This window comes from Polistes fuscatus, unplaced genomic scaffold (genome assembly GCF_010416935.1).
Source record: "Polistes fuscatus isolate 324 unplaced genomic scaffold, CU_Pfus_HIC Scaffold1, whole genome shotgun sequence".
Taxonomy (NCBI): Eukaryota; Metazoa; Arthropoda; class Insecta; order Hymenoptera; family Vespidae; genus Polistes; species Polistes fuscatus.
Genome location: NW_025112997.1, coordinates 17,892,803 through 17,914,080, shown reverse-complemented (window position 1 = coordinate 17,914,080; position 21,278 = coordinate 17,892,803). Strand labels below are relative to the sequence as shown.

The 21,278-nt window shown below is 34.2% G+C and overlaps 1 protein-coding gene across 3 annotated transcripts in view; it reads right to left on the bottom strand.

The window, feature by feature from the left end:
* Positions 1 to 1,112: 1,112 nt before the first annotated feature.
* Positions 1,113 to 21,278, bottom strand: part of LOC122518330 (host cell factor 2-like) — a 30,586-nt gene continuing 10,420 nt past the window's right edge. For 2 of the 3 annotated variants that reach the window (XM_043637214.1, XM_043637206.1), the window contains exons 2-8: positions 14,700 to 14,859; positions 10,804 to 10,961; positions 4,490 to 4,646; positions 4,094 to 4,390; positions 3,690 to 4,000; positions 3,173 to 3,519; positions 1,113 to 3,101 (exon numbers count right to left, since the gene is read on the bottom strand). In XM_043637214.1, coding sequence (XP_043493149.1) covers positions 2,318 to 3,101; positions 3,173 to 3,519; positions 3,690 to 4,000; positions 4,094 to 4,390; positions 4,490 to 4,646; positions 10,804 to 10,961; positions 14,700 to 14,853 — 2,208 coding nt within the window. In that variant the 5' untranslated portion in view covers positions 14,854 to 14,859 and the 3' untranslated portion in view covers positions 1,113 to 2,317. The remainder of the gene's footprint in view (positions 3,102 to 3,172; positions 3,520 to 3,689; positions 4,001 to 4,093; positions 4,391 to 4,489; positions 4,647 to 10,803; positions 10,962 to 14,699; positions 14,860 to 21,278) is intronic. The other variant, XM_043637223.1, reaches the window with a different exon arrangement.

The following is a 21,278-nucleotide window of genomic DNA, read 5'->3' as shown; positions in this document are numbered from 1 at the left end:
TATCTCACCACTTCTTAATACTCTACAATTATAAATATACTCTGCGACAATACTATAAGACATCATATAAAACTATATAATTATGTGAAATAAGAAAAAATTTCCCCTTCCTTCATAGAGAATATTATTAACTGGGTACCACTTAATGATACAAGGTAAAGAATCAAAAAGTGCATAGTTGTCAAAACTAATATCAAAAAATTACCCCGAGGGTGAAGTAATGCCAACAGCGGTTGCACTACTCTAGCAACTTGATTCAGGCGGAACCAAGGAGGAAGTTTTTAGAGGGTGTAAGCTTAACATCTGCCTCTGAAGGTGAATAATGACTTTTCCTTCTCCAAAAAAAAATAGAGTTATGTCTGCGATCTATATTGGGCATGCATGATCGCTAAGAAATAAAAATAAGGAAATTTCAGATTTTTCCCTAAACTAGCATTCGGAAAGGAAGAAAAAGTTATTTAGAATAATGATCTTTACAGCAAGGTTATCGAAATCAGTGAGGAGGACAAACTTCTTGATAATTACGAAGAAAATGATTAGAAATAGAACTATTTTTTAAATTAATTATCCACTGTGAGTACAACCGAAAATAGATTGCAATTAAACCCAAGATCGTTGAGCCTATCTTAAGCTTATTATCTAATATTAAAGCTAACATTATAGTCTACGTACATTTAGTTCACATTCCATGATTCTAAAACGCAGATCAAGCAAGCCAATTTGAAACAATTTTCTATTATGTATCACTTCATTTCTGTATGATCGATCATGTAATTATTATAATAAATTTAATACGAATCATAAGAAAAATTTTTTTAGGATATACGTACTTGTATATTTCTTTACAAATATTGAATTCGCGTGTTCAATACATTCACATTGCTTTAGCTTGATCTGCGTTTCAATTTGGGACATCGGTCTTGATCGTTTAATACAAATTTACGTTTGAAACATCCTTTTTACTATATCGAACGGTTCAATATGAACTCTGAATTAATAAGTATAATATTTACGAGTATTAATTTTATTACATATTATTCTAACAAGGTATAAAGTAAAAAACTTGACGATTTGAAAATAGAAAAAAGTATAGGAATATCTTTTAAACATTGTCCCTATAAATATTGCACTTTTATTTCGCCAAGCAAATCAATATACATACTGTGGATATGTTACCGAGTCGTTATAGAAACCGATGAATTATATTTTATAAATGAAATCATCTCAGCGAGGATAATAATCGACGATAATAAAAAGAAACTTAGGGTAATTTCAATTATCTACACTAACGTTAAATGCATACATGGTACATGTGGTTCATCTATCTATCTATCTATCTATCTATCTATCTATTTAACTATCTATCTATCTGTCTGTCTATCTATCTATCGCGATAAGACAAATACAAAATTTAATTTAGTTGTTACGCTATGCATTTTTGTTTTTTTTTCTCTTTCTGTATCTAGTATTCGTATCTCGAAAGAATCAAAAAACAGACGTTTAAGATTTTTAGTAATCGATCTCTTTCGGGTGACTTCGAGTATGACACAAAAAAATACTGTCATCAAAAACAGCGATAGATCTTTGTGATCGATATCGATCATACTGCGTTTTTTAAACGCTTCAATCACGTTTTAGATCGTTAGTTTTGCATTAACAATAAGTTATAATATTCATTACACGTACGTCCAAAAATAATTCTACAAAATTTACGTTTCTTTGCTAAAGGAAATCGTCTCGAACATTATTAAAATGATGTCGAGACAAAAAGTCTAAAAAAATTCGACGTAGATAAGCTCGAATAGTTTTTTTTTTTCAGTATTGATATAATAATGCGTTATAAAAAACGTTACCGACTACAGGCATGACGTTAGTAATTTTTTTTTTTTTTTTAAATAAATACTACATTACGTTTGATTGTTAAAGTCTTCGAATTTGATATTCTCTTTCCTGTTAACTTGAAAAATGTTCGAGAAATATGAAGATCTCAAAGACAACGTGAAATCCTTCATATTTAATATATCTTTTGAATACTATATTACTAATAATAAAAATATGCAATAAGTATGCTAAAGAGAACTAATTGACGAACGTTGAAAAACATTATATACACGAATGAGCGATCTTCACAAATGTACAAAGGAAAAAAACAAGGGGAGCAAGATTTTTCATTGAGCAAGACAGAAATGATCCGAAATAAAGTATCGTCAAAGGATGAAAGCAAGTTATTAAATAAAGAAAATGTAATTATCGCAAAAAAACGAGGAGCTATCGTTGGATCGATAATCGAATTGATCATCGGATCCCCTAGGTATTTCTAAAAGATATGTGGTGCTAGTTGCAATTTCCAGAGGGAGACTGGTCTAGCAAAAACGGTGACCTGACCCTTTTCTTTACCACCAACTAAAAAGACGTATAAAGGTGCAGGTCCGTACGAAGGTGTTCCTGAATCGTTCCCATCATTAGCAGCAACCTTAGCCCTTTGCCTTTCGGCTCTGGAGGCACTAACGGCTCGTCTCGAGGGCGAACCCAAAGGTAGACTCTTAGGCGGTGCTCTAGGAATCCTTCTGATCTCTTGTAATTCAAGAAGTTCAGCAAATGTTTGCGAGGCTGACCTGCCAGGTTCATCTTCCAAAACACTATCGGGTGGACTGTTCAACATCTTCGCATATTTTCCGTCTTGTTGTTGTTGTGTTTGTTGTTGCTGTTGTTGTTGATGATGATGATGGTGGTGATGATGATGATAATGCTGATGATGATGATTTCTACTCTCGTCCAAGCCCAAATAATTCGGATTGCAAAAGCCAAATTGGCCCTCACGTATCGTCGTCGAACTGACAATAGCACGTAATTGCTTGGATTTTCTATTCGAATGCCAATCGTCGTCAGCTAAAGGATCACCCGGACTCCTCGCTTCGATGCTTGCGTAATCCGATGTTGATTCCTCGCCTTCTTCCAGGTCAGCGAATCTCACCGATGCTGAAGTTGGTATTTTTGCCGTGGTCGGTGTCTTTGGAGTTTGAATAGCTGCCTCGTATAAATGAGAGCTGTAACTTTCTCCTCGCGTTGGTTGACAAGTGTGATGTATGGAAGAAAAATCTCTGCGGATTGTATATCGATTGAATTTATCATTAATTATATATAAAAAATTGTTAAGGAAAACTGTACCAACCTCCTTTCCTCCTGAACTTCGATCAGTCTTGAAGTAGGTGGTTCTTTTTTCTCCTCGTTATCGCTCAACTCGTCTGGATCAACGAAAACTAGTCTTGCTGCCTCCACAGGTGTTAGTACCGGTGTTGGTAACGTCAAAGCTCGAAAATTTGGCACCGAAATAGGATCCCTGGTCATGCCACTGCCAGTATTATTGTTACTATTGCTAGATTCAGTTGCTTTAGTCGTCGTTTCCGGCGGCTTCTGTCTTCTACGGGCTAAAGTATTGGCACTTCGAGACTTTACCATTCCCATTGAAGGTTCTACGGCTTCTACGTCCACTTGCTGAAATGGATAATACGTATTCGCCTGCGTACAGGCTCAGTTCACTCATTCAGCCTACGTTTTTTATTATTGCAACAAATATTAATTTACATTTACAGCTCAATCTATTTGCTCGGTACAAAATAAACAGTTAGAGATATACACACCATTAATTAGTTTGATTTAAATAACAAGATAAAAGTAATAAATATTACCTCCTGAGGACTTTCCTCATTATCGTCCTGTCCACTGAGTACAGAATAACTACACTTGGTTGGATGACTCAATCTCGACAGATTGATCTGCGACAATTTGGAGATTTCTTTGAGAAAACTAGGCCTCGTAGATGCTTCGTTCGGTGATATTCTATTAGCACACAATCTCGTTCTTTGATTTTTTAATTTTGGCTTAGGATTATCTGTAGTGGTACCGCGAATCAATAGCTCAGATACCGCCAAGGCAACGCTCTCTGCTCTAGGCTGGGGTTTTGGTCCTGATACAGATAATTTCTCCCAAGTTTCGGTACCTGTAATAAAAGTTGAAGAATTTGCACAAAACTCAAATTGTATATATGCATGTTTTTGTATGTATTTCATTTAACTCATTTCACGTTTCTTACCAAAATGAAACCTCCACAGTTCGTTAGTTGCGAGACCACCGCTCTCTCCGCCAAAAATTAACATGCAACTTGGGAGTCTGCAAGCAGCATGACCGTGAAGTGGACCTGGTCCAGGTTTGTTCTTCAGCATCAACCAAGATGCAGTATTAACGTCCCATCGCCAACAATCGCTTCTCTCTTGTAAATCCGTCATACCACCATAAATATACATAGCATCCCCATGTAAAACGGCTGAGTGTTTGTGTCTCGCAGCTGGACCACTTTCGCTGGATGATAATAGATGCCAAGATTCTGTTTCTATAAATTTCAAAGGAAAATTATTATAACTTTTATTTTTATGCATGTACTTTGATTTTTCTTTTTAAAATATAGTTTGAGAAACACGAAGAAACTCACCGAAATGGAAAGCCCATAATTCGGGAGAGCTACCCCGTAAATCTTGATAACCACCATAGATGAGCATTTGACCTCGATGGACCAAGGCCGTATGACCTCTTCGACCTCTAGGAACCACGCAACCTCGTTGAGCTCTAACCTTTCTCCACGTATTCGTCTGGAAAATTAACAAACAAATTATTATTCAAACCAATCGATTTAATCTTTACAATCGTGATAATTACGTGATTAATTTGACACCAAAATAATAATTCTAAATTATCAAAAGAGTGAAATAAAAAATAAAAAACTTTGTAATTATAAATTTAGTAAAAATATAAAGAAGTTATAAGAAAAAAGTATTTTCATGGAATGTCCTTGAATTATGTACTTTTTGAATTTAAAGAGACCAAAATTACCGCAATTAACAGAACGAAACTTCTATCCTTTTTATCATTGGAATTTTGTAGAAATTCGTTTATTAAAAGCCGAGGATGCGTCATTTTTTTTTCCCCTATTTTCTTTATCTAAGCCAGCAGGAAACTCTTGAAATGCCCTCGGATTATGAAGGTGGAATGAATGGAAGCTCCACTGTCTGAATTGCGTCTGGGCTTATTTTTGTAATACTGTGGAAGCTACTTTAGAAGAGAGTTTTACGATACTATACGTAATTATTGAAGTTACTTCTGTCCTCATTCGTACACGAACAAAAAAAACCCCTTGCAATTTTATGAAACAATATTTTTTCATATTATCGTAGTAATTAATCCTTTTTTTTTTTTTTAAAGCAATTATTTTTGTCATTTTAATAAATTGAACAAGATATTTGCGAATATCTTTTGACAAAAGAATTATTATCTCGATTATGGAAAACAAAAGAACGTTCGTGTCAGGATTGCTCGCAACCCTTCTTTCTTTCCTTCCTTTCTTTCTTTTATTTTGCGTATCTACTTCTTTTTTAAAGTAACACGCGTAAGACATCGTTACAGCTCGTCGTTACGAAATGCTTTACATTATGCACGTGAAACGTTAATCGTGAAAGGAAGGAAGGGTAGGTGACCTTTTCAGAGTCACCATTAAATCTCTACCTGAACACTTACACGTGTATGTATGTATGCATGTATGTATGTATGTATATATTCGAATTTAAGAAACATTCGTTAAACATCATAGGCACCGAGAAATGTCGAGAATAGTTTCCATAGAAACGACACGAAGCTTCCATGAATATATAAACTCGTTCGTGGTTGCAAAGCGAAAGCTAGTCGGCCCTTTTTACATTTTATTTCACGAGAAGAATACGAATGAAAGAATTCGCGTAAATTTTACAAGGTCTTTGCCATTTGAAATGTACGTACGTACGTTGCATATACGTATACGTATATATATGTATGTGTGTATTTTATTAAAAGAAAAAGAATAAAAAAAAGAAATAAACGAATTTTTGTTTTAAAATGTTATTATTAATTTTATTTTTTTTTGTATTCTTTTTTTCTTTTTTTTCTTCATTTCTCCCGAGTAAGTAGGACACATGCATTATGCTCCATTTTTTTTCTACAGAGAAAAAAGAGAAGAAGCGTACCTCCTCTTTTGCTTGATCTAAATTTAGATAGATATACATATGTATCTATGCAGGTACATTAAAACCAATAAACGATGGAAAATACTGTTAGAATCTTCGTCGTTCATTCTCGTAGAAAATTCGGGCATGCGTGGTAAACGCGTGTTATTCAAGGCACATCCAACAATTCTATCTTAACTATCGGCGAACTAAGAAAACGAGACTTTGCCATACTATAGCCATACTAAATAGAGCATAGAAATCGTTAATGTACCTACAATACTATTTTCTAACAGCCTATTTCCTTATAGTGAACGTATGGAAGAAAGATTTTAAATTTTTACAGATAATAAAAATCGTCCATTTATTTCGTGGCTTCCATCCTCTTTTTTCTTCTTTTTTTTTCCAGAACAAAAAATATTTCAATCAGAATTTCAAGATCGTGTTTGATCTTAACAAGATTTCAATATGAGGGGAGAGTGTTACTGAAAAAGCGATTCTTTATTATTCGAAAGAGGGTAAAAGTGATATGATTAGATAGAAAGAAAGAAGAAGGGACGAAATTTGAGTAAAGTCGAGGAAAAATATATATCACCAGTTTATTCATTATTTTTCTAATATTTCAATAACTATATATATATATATTGTATAAAAGAAAATTTTAGTTTCTCGTGTTTTATTCTAGTTTAACTGTAGGATGTTTCCAAGATTTCTAGGAATATCTGTTAAAACGACGATTACTTTTACAGGATTTTACTTTATTTCTCTTTCTTTACGTTCATCCCCTCTCTTGTTTCCGCTCTTTTTGAGGAAAACGGACGTAGGTAGTTCTTTTGATGTCTAGTGGCAATCACGGGTCTTTTAACCCTAGTCAGTTGGTATGGACCAGCGTATCAAGAAGGAGGAAGTACGTCGAAACGGTTATGCGTGTGTTGAAGGGTGAAGAAGAGGGAATGATGAGGAACGATAAGGGAGGAGGGTACATAGGCTGTGTAGTGTATACTAGGGGGTGCTGAAAGTAATTACGTAACTCAAAGTACGTGCCTAAAGTTGATAGCTCGGTATAGCTACTTTTCACATTTTCTCGAGCCTCTAAGCATCCTGAGTCGATAACGAAAACGGATTCAAAATACGATACCGGCAATTAATTTCACGTTAAATTCATTTTTTTGTTATATTTGTTCCGTGCTAATTCTGAAATATCTATTTTGATTATTTCTTGTTAAACAGGAGAATGTATATTTATCAAATTTTTCAATTTTATTTATCAAATCGTACACACGTTCTACTGTGAAGGATATGTACCCTACTATATATATATATATATGTGTGTGTGTGTTTCTGTGATCCTACACACGACGGTATATTTTAACGAAGGGCAAAGAGAAAGTGAAAAAAAAGAAAAGAAATGACTCGCGGGTACAAAAAGAGCACCCTTCTCGGTTAAGCCAATCAGGTTTGTGTTTGGTATGTTCGTAATGCGGATTTCAATAATGCAACGAAAAGAAGCAGCAAATATTTTCGTTTTTTCAATATGTTTCATTAATTAAAAGGTCAAATCATTGATTAACATAGTAACTAATTGAAAAATCTTTAAATTTGTTATCATGAAACGAAGGTTTTTTTAAATGATGGAAGATGTTCACTTGAAATTTGGAGTTATCTGGCCTGAGGCAGTTAATACGTAGGATGATATCACGTTAAACTTAGCGGAAGGCAAGCCATACATTTCTTATAAAACGTGTGTGTATCATACGACTGCATGCACACGAGTTAGCTCGATGCTTATCCATTCGGTTTAATGTGCTCCTCTTGCAGCGGAGTATTCACTGTTGCGAGACTTTAATATGACGCTGTACATTTTCTCGTAAACAATAAAGGCTAATAAATAATATTTCAGGAAATATTTCAAAAAAAAACGGAACGTATCGTAACGCAATTGACATAAGAAAAAAAAAAAAGAGGATAACATAAATGTTCTATTTTACGTAACGATTCCATGTTTTCTGCATTTTTTTAATGACGATGCACGAAGTATTAAATTATAATAATAATTAAATTAAATAATCTCATAAGTTAGCGTTGCACGGAAATAACTTATGGGACAACCTAATATCTGTTGTCTTTCCAATGAGTCTTCTTAATCAATAGCAACACACACATATATACATATATATATAAAAAATAAAGTATAACGATGAGACAAAAGAATGGAGTCTGCGAACGTATCGAGTGAAAAGAGATAACTGTGTGTGGTCGCTCGTTGACGAGGGAGAAGTGCCACTAGCTCATTTATCCCCGTCCTATCTCGTGTACCCTCGTAAAACCCACCCCTAGATTATGGCGTCTCCAATTTCTTTCGCACCATACGCGAATGGCCGGCCTCATAATGCATTCGCGAGAAATAACCATGGAATATTTGCATTTGCGAGAAAATATGTGGTTTCTTTTTTTTTTTAATCAAAAATCTAATATCTTTCATTACTTCGTGTATAGAATAAATTTATAAGTCAAGTAATAATTAATGATGAGACGAGACAAAAGAAAATGTGAAATTGAAATTTGATCCGTCTTTTAAAGGTTTGTTTTTTTTTTTTTCATTTCTAAAAACAATGCTCGTAGTTATTCGTTTTAATGTTAAACATGTACGACAAATCGAACGACGTGTCGAGTTTTGTAAAGGCTGAAAATGTCACCATCACCACCACCATTAAAACCACCATCACCTGACATCTTTTCTAGTTTGTAGGCTACGCCAATGCTCGTCAGGACTTCTCATTTGAATTCGACGACGTTTCTCTCTCCTCGGGATGATCGATTACTCGAAACGTATCGATGTGTTTTCCATTCGCTAGAAATTCTGCAACGTTAGGATAGGTGTTTAGGTATGATGTTAGGCCAGACATTGTGCTAGTACTGACAGTGACAAATGACTTCTTCTCTTCTCGATAGGTAAAAGGTAGAATTCGATCGTACTCGGGTTACGTTATTTTTTAATCTCATTGGAAGGCAAAACAAAAAAAAAAGAAAACAAACAAAAAAGAAAGAAAAAAGAAATACTTTGGTTATACTCTTTCTCTCCTTCTCTCATTATTTCCATTTCTCTTGATAACAACGATTCGCACGGGTGATTCTCGTGTATACGTATACCAGCAAAAAAAAAAAAAGAAATTCTTCCTTAACGATCCTTACTCGTAAACGAAAGGGAAGAGAAAAGAGAGAGAGAAACGAGGGTTGTTCGATGAACGAATGAACGAATGAACGAACGGAAAGAGGGATGATGATGATGTACGAGAAAATAAAGGAGAGGAGAAGGAGGAGGAGGAGGAGGAGGAGAAAAGGGAGAAGTGTCGTGCACCCTTGAGAAACCGCTAAATCAATAGCAACGTCATCGGGTACAACGAGTTTTACACGAAAGCGAGCCACCCCAAAAGCATATTTCGCTTTTCAAGGGACGACACCGGAGTCCAAAGACTCCGATGGAAACAACAGAGAAAGAACCATCATCGGGGGACTCCCGTATTGGGCCAACGGTGGTTAGGTTTCCTTCGACTTTCTTGGTACACGTACAATCTCTGACAGATAGATCGTTTTCTTCGCCTCCCTTCGTGCAAGTTTCGAGGACTCCGTAGGGAAAACAATAAGAACGTCAAACGGGCAACAAGAATTCTATATATCCTGTCTCTCTTAATGATTAGGTTTATTCGATTATCGTCGATCTGTCGTGCAAGTGTCTAATTTTCATAATAATTCTTTGTCTTATTTTTTTCTTTTTTTTAAATTATTTCTTTAATTTATAAAATCTTTTTATATTCTATACGCGCGTTTCGCAATAATTTAGTACTCGAATTGTTAGATTATTTTTTACATTTGATTTTTTACATTTGTCGTGCACGTGTCTAATTTTCATAATAATTATTTGTCTTCTTTTTTTTATTTTTAAATTATTTCTTTAATTTATAAAATCTTTTTATATTCTATACGCGCGTTTCGCAATAATTCATTACTCGAATTGTTATATTATTTTTTACATTTGTCGTGCACGTATCTAATTTTCATAATAATTATTTGTCTTATTTTTTTTTTTTATTTTAAATTATTTCTTTAATTTATAAAATCTTTTTATTCTATACGTTTCGCAATAATTTAGTACTCGAATTGTTATATTATTTTTTACATTTGATTAATAATAAAAAAAAAAAGACGGGGTGAATGATTCTTAAGGACGTTATATTGCAGAAATTTAGTGCAAAAATGTATCGAAGCGTGATATTATCAATCAATTCTGGCGTGGTTACCCAATATTGCCCTACGTCTCGTTCATCGAATCGAGGGTGCTGAATCCCTCCCTTGGATAGTTGAGATTGTCGAGAGAACTTTCCTCGAGGCTACTGTGTAGACTCGTTTAATCGTATCGTACGAGACCTTCACCACGATTGAATCTTTTAGTAACGATTCCGATACAACCATACTAGACTATCAAATGCAATTTTGTATCTAATTTAACGAGATTTGTCATCCTTATCGTCAATCATTCAAATTAATTTAACTTAATTACCATTTGAAAATCTTTATTAATCGTTCTTACGTAACGAAACTTTCTCAAGTTTGAGGAAAATTCTTAAAAATCACGTTACTTAACGATCAATACGATTTAAACGTTTTATTACTTTTAAAAGACACATCGTAAAATAGAAAAATTATTTTCGAAGGAACGAAAAATTTGTATTTCGTAATCGGCATAAATTGAAATAATTTGTGGGTTACATTTTACCTTGACATTGTAGACCCAAAGTGGTGTTTCCGTGCCCGCGGAAAAGCCTAATTCTCCACCGAATACGTAAAGGCAGTCCTTGTACGCTACCGCACTGTGTTCTTGAAGAGCCGGCGGCCTTTCTCCCCCAGGATGTAATTCTTCCCACTTGCTCTCGGCTAAGAAATAAAATAAATAAAAAGGAACGGTTAATGTGTGTGTTTAAATCTTCTTTCCAACGTATTTTCTTCACATATCGTCAAATCCAAAAAGTATAAATGTCTTATAATTATATGCAAATTTATATAAGGGACTAAAATATATATAAAAATAACGATGAGTTTTAATATAATTAATTTACAAATATATATATATATAAATCAATTTTGTAACTTGAACAATTTTACAACTTGTACTTTTATTACTTGACAAACTTGAAAATACTTATTTACGTGTAATATATCATTGTCATTGGAAAAATATTTGTAAGGAAAAAGAATTTATTTGACAATCAAATTTTGGGTATTTCGAAGAGAATAAAAATGAAATGATTTTTCCCGCCCTTGCAATCTGTGTACGGTGAAATAAATTTTCACCATGGTGAGTACTCCCATATTACTGGGAAAAGGAAAGAGAGAGAGAGAGATTGCAAGGAGAGGGTTGTTCGTGTCCTGAGGCTTTATATATAAGTAGGGGGATGAGCAAGCATGAAAAAAAAAAAGAAAAATGATGAAATACCTAGGAGAGAAGCACGAGAGAGAGATTTGAAAGAACATTAAACTTAATGTTTAAGGATGCTTAAAAAGTAAGGTGTTTTATTTCACGAGATAAATCTTATATTTTAAAAACAAAACGGCAAAAAAATTAACTCGTGCCTGAACTTTTTTTTCCTATTACGTCACCAAAGGAAAAAGGTCATCATTACGATTGATGGGTGCATTCGATAGGCCATCAGAAAGTAAAATAATTCGTGTCTTTGTCAGTACTGACAAATCTGGCACCGCGTATTGCTTAGTTTGGCACCGTCGCGATGACCTTTTTTTTCTTTTTTATTCTTTTTTACATTTTCATTCGGGGAGTAGAAAAAACTCAGCTGTCTAACGAAACGTGCCCGAGAACAAAGCCTAGAAAATTTACGTAAGAGCCATAACGTGCTTTTTAAAGTGTATGCAGCTCTCGTAAAATGCCACTAGAGATGCCCGACATTGATTACGTACACGTGTCGTATCTAGTCGGTCATAGAACAATATCTTGTCTTATTTTGAAAATGATCATTTTATGCTAAAACGGAATAAATTTGATTATTTGTGCTATGCAATTGTAGATATAATATGTGTTTATGTGTTATGCATAAAATGATTCATCTATTTTCTTTGAACTAACCAGACAAAATATTTAAAAAAACATTCCAATATTATTTATTAAACGCTAGACATTTTTTAATTGACCAATTTATCGTTTCATATCTGATTCGTAGTATCTTCTTCTTGAATTTAACAAACAAGTATATGGTGCTTAAAATTAAGCGAGGAATACGTACTCGAGATCAAAAAGAACAAAAAAAAGTCATTACGGTCGATTGATATTCTTCTCGAAGAAGAAAGGGGATAGCAGTGAATCAATGGAAACGTGCTAAGATTGCAGATTCATCGTACTTTTCAATTTTCAGCTCGTATATACGGTATGTACTTTGGTTAGATATATCTAACGTATTAAACGTGTGTATACATGTGTATACCACCGACAGCTATGAAAACGAGGAGACTACGTTGAAAACAGTTCGATTGAAATCCATGTTGCAAGGGACGTTTGTTCCTGATAGGTTGGACGCCATCAACCAACCCCTCTCTCTCTCCCTCACTCAACTTTTCTACCTTTTTGAAGGTGAGGGTGCAACAAAAACATTCTATATGGATGAAGTACTCTTCTCTCGTGGTTCTCTCGGAGTTATCACAATATTTGTGCACGATCGAGTGTATCTACAACGCTATGCTTTTAAAACGTACTAGACAGAGAAAATGTTCGTCGCCTGATCCAACCCCCATGATATTACTTCGACTCGAGAGACGAACTGCTACGGTCCAATTCTTTTGATGCTGCTTTAATATTCCCTCAAACACCCTACAGTCGAACAATCCCCTTCTGATTAACAGAGAGTCACTGGTAAATCCAGTCGTATTCTCTTGCCCGAAACAAATTTATGGATTTTCTTTTTCAAAAGTTTACAACGCGTGGACTTCGATAATGATGTAAAACGTTTGCTCGCACCCGCGTCTCTCTTATTCGTAAATAAATAAAAGAAACATGTTCGTGATTTTGCGTTGGTTTTTTATTATTTTCATATAAATTTTTATTTGTTAGATAACTAATGAATTAATATAATTATACAATTAATTAATGTACCGTACATTTTCTCGTATTTATTTAAAAACGTTGGAAACTTTAGCTAAAATTTACGTTGAACTTTACATAAAACAATGGCACAATGAAAATTGCGTTTATGTTTTATGTTATATATATAAAATGTATTTGATCTGTAGTCCTCATCTTTCTCTTCGTTATCTTTGTCTTTCACTTGTTATCATTTCTATCGCAGTCGAATATATATTTAACTTTCGTATCTGCAAATATTTATATAGATAGAAGATTCTCAGAAGATACGGAAACGTTCGTCTAACCGAATAAAGCTTCATTATTTAGTATTACCAGCTTCAGAATTAAGCGCGTCGACGTTCCACTGACAATGAGTTTGAAATATAGTATAAGTGTATACGTGCCATGTATATACATTAGTCTATATTTCACACTCTACCTATCTACCAATATTGACCGAATGGACCCGTCGGGAATACGTTTACAGCTCTGGTGGTCCGATAAACCGTGCTTTATCCAATTCTAGGCAGAGAACTTTGAACTTTCAAAAAGATTATAACTTTTACGAAGGATTGAACATTTTCGTGCTTGGGAAAAAGGTGCCATAAAAGTGTCTAACGATAAGTTAGAAGAAAAAGAATAAAAATGTAAAATATATAAAAAAGCAAGTTTATATGTGCGAACTGTGTTTTACACTCTGATAATTAATGAAAATAATTTTCAATGCATATGTATATATAAGTACGCATATCTGTTGATCGTAACGATGCAAGAAAATCTCGAAATGGAATAAATAACGATAACCATATGATACATAGAAGCGTGAAACTCGACGTCACGAACACCGACCGCTGATTATTGCGTCAGAGTGCAATTAATTCACCTATGTCTGATCTCCGTGGAAACAGCCGTAATTGTGGAGTATCGTCGGCGGATTTACTTGATATACGTGGGCTTTAATAATGGCGCATTATTGATCAGACTTTGAACCCCCGTTCAAATTCCATCGTGCACCCCTCGTCGTCATGGGGTGAAACGATGGGGTTTGCTGGTCAGATACGGTGTTCGCGTATCGTAACGGAGAGTACTTCGAAGCATCGATTCATCGGCACCCTTCATAATTATACACAATTTTCCGAACTCTTATAAATATACTCAGTTCGCGAGAGTTATGTTGCTAATATTCTTATAGCATACTGATTTTTTTCAAAACACCATCTATGTTTTATTAATGTAAAATTTTAATATATTAGATATTTTGAATTTTTTTTACTAAGTTTTACACGCACGATATTTATTCATTTATTTTATTTGATCATTTAACAAAGTTATATAAGATTTATTTTACTTTACAGAGAGAAAGCTAAAAGATCAATAAATAATGAAAATGTATATCATTTTATTTGTACAAGATTTTTATATTTGTTATAATTATTCTCTATCTTTTATTTGCATTTCCAATTGCAAGCATATTATAACATTAATGAAACATTTAAATTTATAATTAGGATAATAGTGTCAGGAAATTAGGTTTATTCACTTACCAAGACTGTACCGCCAAAGATCCTTGAGCGGTAAATTTCCATTTCGACCTCCAAGAAGATATACGTGTCCAGCGAGTAACGTTGCACTGTGTTTACTTCTAGAAGGTGGTGCAGGTCCATTTTCTGTACCAGCTGCAGTAACCGAGCTCCACATTTTTTTCTAAAAAACAAACCAAACAAATATTAATTTCAGAAAAATAAGCTAGACTATTAATATTTACGAACAGAAAATATAAGACAGTTGAAATCTTACGATCAGATCAAACAGGGTAATGGATTAAATGGTAATCTAATGAAAATAAATATCCACCTAAACGTCCTTCTCTATTTCTTTAATCAATTCTATCTAATTTTCTCCCGTTACAAATATTTCCCAAGTTGGTATCGTAAATCAGTAGTTTTGAATGATTCTACATAGACGTCTAGCGTCCAAGTTCATCAATTATTTCTTATCAACGTGATAATGCAACGATAGTGCAGTTATCGATAGTACTACTTGAAAAACAAATGTGTTTAAAAACGATCAAAGTTATTATATAACGTTAGATACTATATTTATTCCATACATTTTAACACTAAACACTTACCGACACTTTATGTACACCTATTCCAAACGTCAGCAATCAAATGACCGGTTAAAAAAGAAAACATATGTAATATTTTCATATAAAATGATATCTTAGCCAATTGGATATAGCGAACAATATATTTTCTTTTATTTCAAAATGAATAATGTGTACATTTTATGTATTTTTTTCTACAAATTACAGGACGCAGTTATTTGAGCAAGTGTGGTAGGTTTAGTGTTTCTATTCTCTCGACAACTTCAAAGAGCCTTCATTACCGTCCCATTGACAGAAAATACAATAATTTAACATTTTGGTCAAACATGATCGATAAAAATAAAATAGGTAAATAACGTCTAGGATTTTGCAACGTTTGACATCATACCGCTTTTTATCAAACAGATTGCAATTAATTTCTCTCTCTCTCTCTCTCTCTCCTTTTCTTTTCTTTTCCCCATTTTCTTCCCTGTTCGTCTATGTGTTTCTATTTGTATGGTATGCGTATACCAAGTAACGAAGTGGAGTCGCGTTTTTTCGTCGTGCTTGAGGGTGAATAATGTGAAACTAAATATTTACACAGTCGCCACCGATTATTGATCGGTCTCAGCAATGTGTTTATCCGTATCCTGAACAAATATCTTCCGACGATCTTTTTTTTCTCTCGTTGCACTCTACTACCGTTGGGGGAAACTAAGAAAAAGAAAGAAAAAGAAAAAGAAAAAGAAAAAAAAATGATGATGATGAAATTACCGAAGCGATTAAGCGTAAAATGAAATACCTCGGAGACTCTCTCTCTCTCTCTCTCTCTCTCTCTCGACACGACGTATCCCAATCGACTTTCAACATTGAAAAGTTTAAACTCGAGACTCGTTAAAACGTCGGAAAGTTAATCGCGTTTTATTATCGTACGTATTTCACTACCGCGATACATCTTCAACACTTGTTAAGATACTCAAATTAGATACTTTTCTTTCTTTTTTTGTTGTTTTTTGTTTTTTTTTTTCTTTTCCACTTTAACAGATGCATTATTCAGATAACAGATGTAGATAATGATATCTACCAAGAGATGGTAGATTTTTGATAAGATCTTTGGCCAGGTTCCGATCGTTTGCCTCTTTCCTTTCTCGATTTCGATCCTACTTTAATTCACCCTCTACTTTTTCTTTTATCTTCTTCTTCTTCGACTACTTCTTTCGCTCGGATGAAAGAAAAGATTGATCCGCCCTAAAGGGTACACCCCCGTCGTCATGAGTTTCCACTATCGAGGGATAAAACTTTTTGAATTATGCGTTTGTAGTTCGACTTTAAACAACAACAAAAATTTCAAAATAACTCAATCTGTTTCGAATGCTTACAAACGTTCGAACTCCATTTCCAGCCTACTTAATATCAACGTAAGCATCGTTTAATATTCGCTAATGGTTCGAATCATTGGAAATGATCGTTTCTCGTTACCACCGAGTAATATTTCACTTCGACATCGACGTCAATTGTCATACACTTAATTGATTAAATACGACTCTAATTAATTTCAAGCGAATGCACTCAAGAGAAATGTTGATGGGGGAAGAGAAGAGAATCAATTATGGGGTATATTTAAATTATTTTATATTTTAATATATACCATAGTTTAATACTAGATTTACGTATTGAGTCAATTTGACTCATTTCAAAATCTTTTTTTGCTAAATATATATAGAACTTAAATATTATTTTTTTAAAAATATATGTGTTGATTTTTAATACCGTAACGAAATATACGTAAATATTAATTCCTCATTTCTATGTTTGTAAATTTTTACCACATCAGGTGGTAACGATTTCTGAAGGATGCTGCAAAAGAAAGGTGACGATCGTCATTAATTTTCCCTTTTATCCTCTTCCTCTACACGCACTTCCATAGGTGACGCATCTGTCTCTTGAGATAATCGACTTTCTCGTCTCGAACACCATGGATTTATCATAGCTCGTCGTGTGTACGTGTTAGACAGACGATTTTTATTTCTGCCATACCAACGATCTTCGTATCTCATAGAAATTACGCTATTATTTACAATCACCCAAAGCCGATGGAATAATCAATGATATTTTCTTCATTTTTTTTATTTATCTTTGTCGTTTTTACTATAATGAAGATGATAGTTAAAATAATATGTGATATTATATCTAATAATAACGTGGCAACAGTAAAAAAATCTAAAAATCAAAGGATGAACGTAGTTTATATTTATATTATATAAAGTTTCTTATTATCATTCAATTCATTATATCATCATTCAATTATTCGATTAACTTATGTTAGAGAAGATCTACAAAAAAGTGTGTGTGTGTGTGTATATGTGTGTAAAACAAAAAGAGTTGGATACTCGATGGACCTTCTGTTGGAATTCATTTCCATGTCTTTTTTCACGCATCCGCGCGTTCACACGTATAAAATTCAATTATAATTCGACCACATTTTGTATGTGTGTGTGTCTGTGATAAATCGAGTTTCGAATAAACGAACTTGAAACGATTCTACCGAAAGATTCCTTCTTGTTTTTCAACGTGTATGCGAATACATATATACCTGAATATATGCGATTAGAATCGCAATATGTTTTGAAAATATGGAACCCTAGTGGTGGGTTCGGATATACACAAAATACGATTTTCAACGTATGGAATTCGTTCGTGACGGAAGGGGAAGAACCGACGAAGGGTACGGTGAAATGAGTTTGCGAACGCCATGCCAATGTGTTAGGAACGAAGTAAGAGAGAGGAAGATAGGGTGGAGGAGGAGGAGGAGGAGGGAAAAAGAGAGAAGGAAATATACGATCGCACGTTTCCTGCGGTTTACGTGCTACGATCTACAGAAATTCGAAATAAACGTCGTACCGCTGTTTCACGAATCCCACTGAGAGAGTTTAACAATGAGGAGCCCCTGGTGTATATACCAGTAAATGAGCTTTACCCGTAAAAAACGTAGACTGCCTTTCTAAAGATGCTGCTGCTGTTGTTGCTGCTGCTGCTGCTGCTGCCGCCGCCGACTTAATTCGTCTTCAATTTTATAATTTCGTAATTTGATTTGAACATTAATTGTTAAATTGATAAAATCAGTGACGAGAAAGAGAAACACTTGGAAATACATAAAATAATAATAATAATATTAACAATGATAATGTATGACTAAAAAGTAAAGCAAAAGCAAAATAGCGAAATATTTCAATCGATTAAATAAATCCATCGATCGAAGTATTATACGATAGTGTTCGTTCCTTCATACGTTTTAACAATGGCTATAGAAAATTTTACGCGCGTTTATACTTTAGGAAGATCGTAATACTCGCGAAAGCTACTTTTCTTCTCTTATACACTTTCATCATCATTTCCGTTCACATATTTCTCCTGCGAAAAGCTTTAGAATGTTACAGATGGGGTTTCGTTCGTTTAAAACTTCATAATTTATATTACTTTTGAATATCTTATTGGAAATACAGAAAATAAGGATACTAAATGACAGAAATAAAAGTTAATTATTAAGAAATTATTTGAAATAATTAATCTGGTTATTTATTTATCTCTACATGTAAAAACATCCAAAAATAAAAACCATTATATCAGTATAGCTACGCTTTATGGGGGTGGGAGCGGGGAGGGAGGTAAAAACTCAGGAAAAAAAATGGCAATCGATTGGGAACAGCTGTGGTTGGGTTACGTCGTTAAGGTGACGCGTCTGCAGATAAAACATTATGGAGAATGATCTCGAAGTAAAGAGGAGAGGAAGAAAAAAGTTATTTTTGACGAAAAGTTAGTCTGGAACTCCGAACGAAATTTTCTCTCTCCCTCTCCCTCTCTCTCTCTCTCTCTCTCTTTCTCGTAGAAGAATATAAAAGATTCGTTACGAAAAAGTTTTAAAAGAAAAAAGTAAATAAAAGGGGGGGGGGCGGAAACAATTGTTACACTCGTCTATTTTTCGAAGGGTTTTCAACAAAATTTCACGTACACCCAGAAAAAGAAAAGGGAAAATCTTTGACATACGTGTTGCAACGACCTCGTTGCATTAAAACATTTCCGGCGTTAAAACATTTTACAAAGAGAGAGAGAGAGAGAGAAAAAGATGGCTGTCAATGCACTGATACGTTTGTTGTCATCGCTTCTTCCTTCCCTTCCGTCGTTCTCTTCGTCGCGTCGTTCAACGAGGGGAAGAAAAAGAAAAAAAAAAAAATGCATCAAAAGTGCACGGAGTTTTTAATCTCTCTTACGTGTACGTCGTGTGCACACGACGACAATGACCGAAGCAACTTCCATCCAAACGGCCTCCTCTCTCTCGTTCTACGTTTTTCGAGCCTGCACTTTTTTGTTTTTTATTTTTATTTTCTTTCTTTTTTTTTTTTTATTTCCTTCACGCGTTCCATTTTCTTCTCCCTTTCTTTCTTTCTTTCTTTTTTTTTACACTCGGTTGAAAAAAAAAAAAAAAGAGGAAACAAGAAACAACACTAAAGGGGGTGCGATAGACGCGTATATAACACAAATTTTCCTAGCTTTTTAAACACGAAATGTGACGCTTTTTACTACTTCTCATCTTCTTGCTCTTTTCGCTGGCTGGCTACTACCATCCTAAATCGTCCGGATATTATAGTCTTTTTTTCCGAATGACAAAAAAAGAAAAAAAAAAAAAGGGGGAAGGAATTTCGACGAGAAAATATCGAACGACTTAATAATATTTCTTTTCGAATTACGATTAGAATTAAATTTCACGTTCGTTTCGAAATTATTCTCTCAAATGTTTTTTCTTTTTTTTCCGTTCTTGTTGCAAAAATCTTTGATAGAAAATGATCTCGTCTAGACACGCAAATGTGATATTTAAATGTATCTATTTTATACTTATTTACTTTCCCGTGCGAAAATCAAACCTAGACACCGAGTAAATAAATATACCATAGGAATTTTCCAAATCCAATTCCCATTAATTTTGTTTCTCTTTTTTCTTTTTTTTTTTTCCCTTTTTTGTCTCGAGGATCGTTTTACCAAAACATCATCCCTTTTAGCCTTTTAGCTCTTAAGTACCATCGAGTAGTATACGTAAGTTGTCGTATCGATCGTTCGCCTATCTCTTACGTCGCGTTACGAGGAGATGGAAAAAAACTAAGATAGTTTTGTTAAAAGAACGTAGACGTCAAAGCGATTTCGTGAATTCGAAGTTGTATTATCAAGGGGGGAGAAAGATTCTTCTTAACTCGAGCCGTACCAAGGGGAAACGCAACTTCCATCGAATTCCGAAAAGGGTGACACAGTGTCAGAGACAATTTTCTCATTCTTCCTCTCTCTTTTTCTTTTTCTTTTTCATTTTCTTTCTTACAACCCACCCCATTCCACTTCCCCCACCCCATTCACTGACTCTTTTTCTTTCTCATACCGTTCCTACTCGTCCTCGTAATTTCTGATTGCAACCATCCACGATGTTCCTTTAGTCGGTTGTATTTTCCTACGTCTACGAAGGGGAAGGATCATGCCAAGTGCGTGACAACGATACACCATTGTTCTTTACAGAAAGAGAGAGAGAAGAGCCACCGCTACTCGACCATATAAGCGCAATTTCCTTTGATGGGAAACACTGCTGTTAATGCAAGGGGACTTGAGTATTACCTCATGAACAAGTTTTATTTTAAAACGTTGCATTTCGCGGTCGAAGGATATCTTATTTTCAAGCCAATGTTCTACTATGGTGTAGTGTGGTGGTATTTTACTTTTTCATAAATTCTAAACCATCCGAAATTGACTAAATTCGCGTTACGATGCATTTAACTTCTATTTATTTGATTAACAATTTCAATTGATTTCTTTTTCGTTTCAAATATTTCTCGAAATATATCTAATATTCATGGATAATCACATTTGATTATACTACGAAGTTATTGATCCAATAGAATTTGATTCCGATTACTCTTGCTAGCAATATCACCCTTCTGTATAAGTCAGATTTGTCGAATCTTGAATCAAAAGCACACAAAAGGCAAATCCTTTATACATT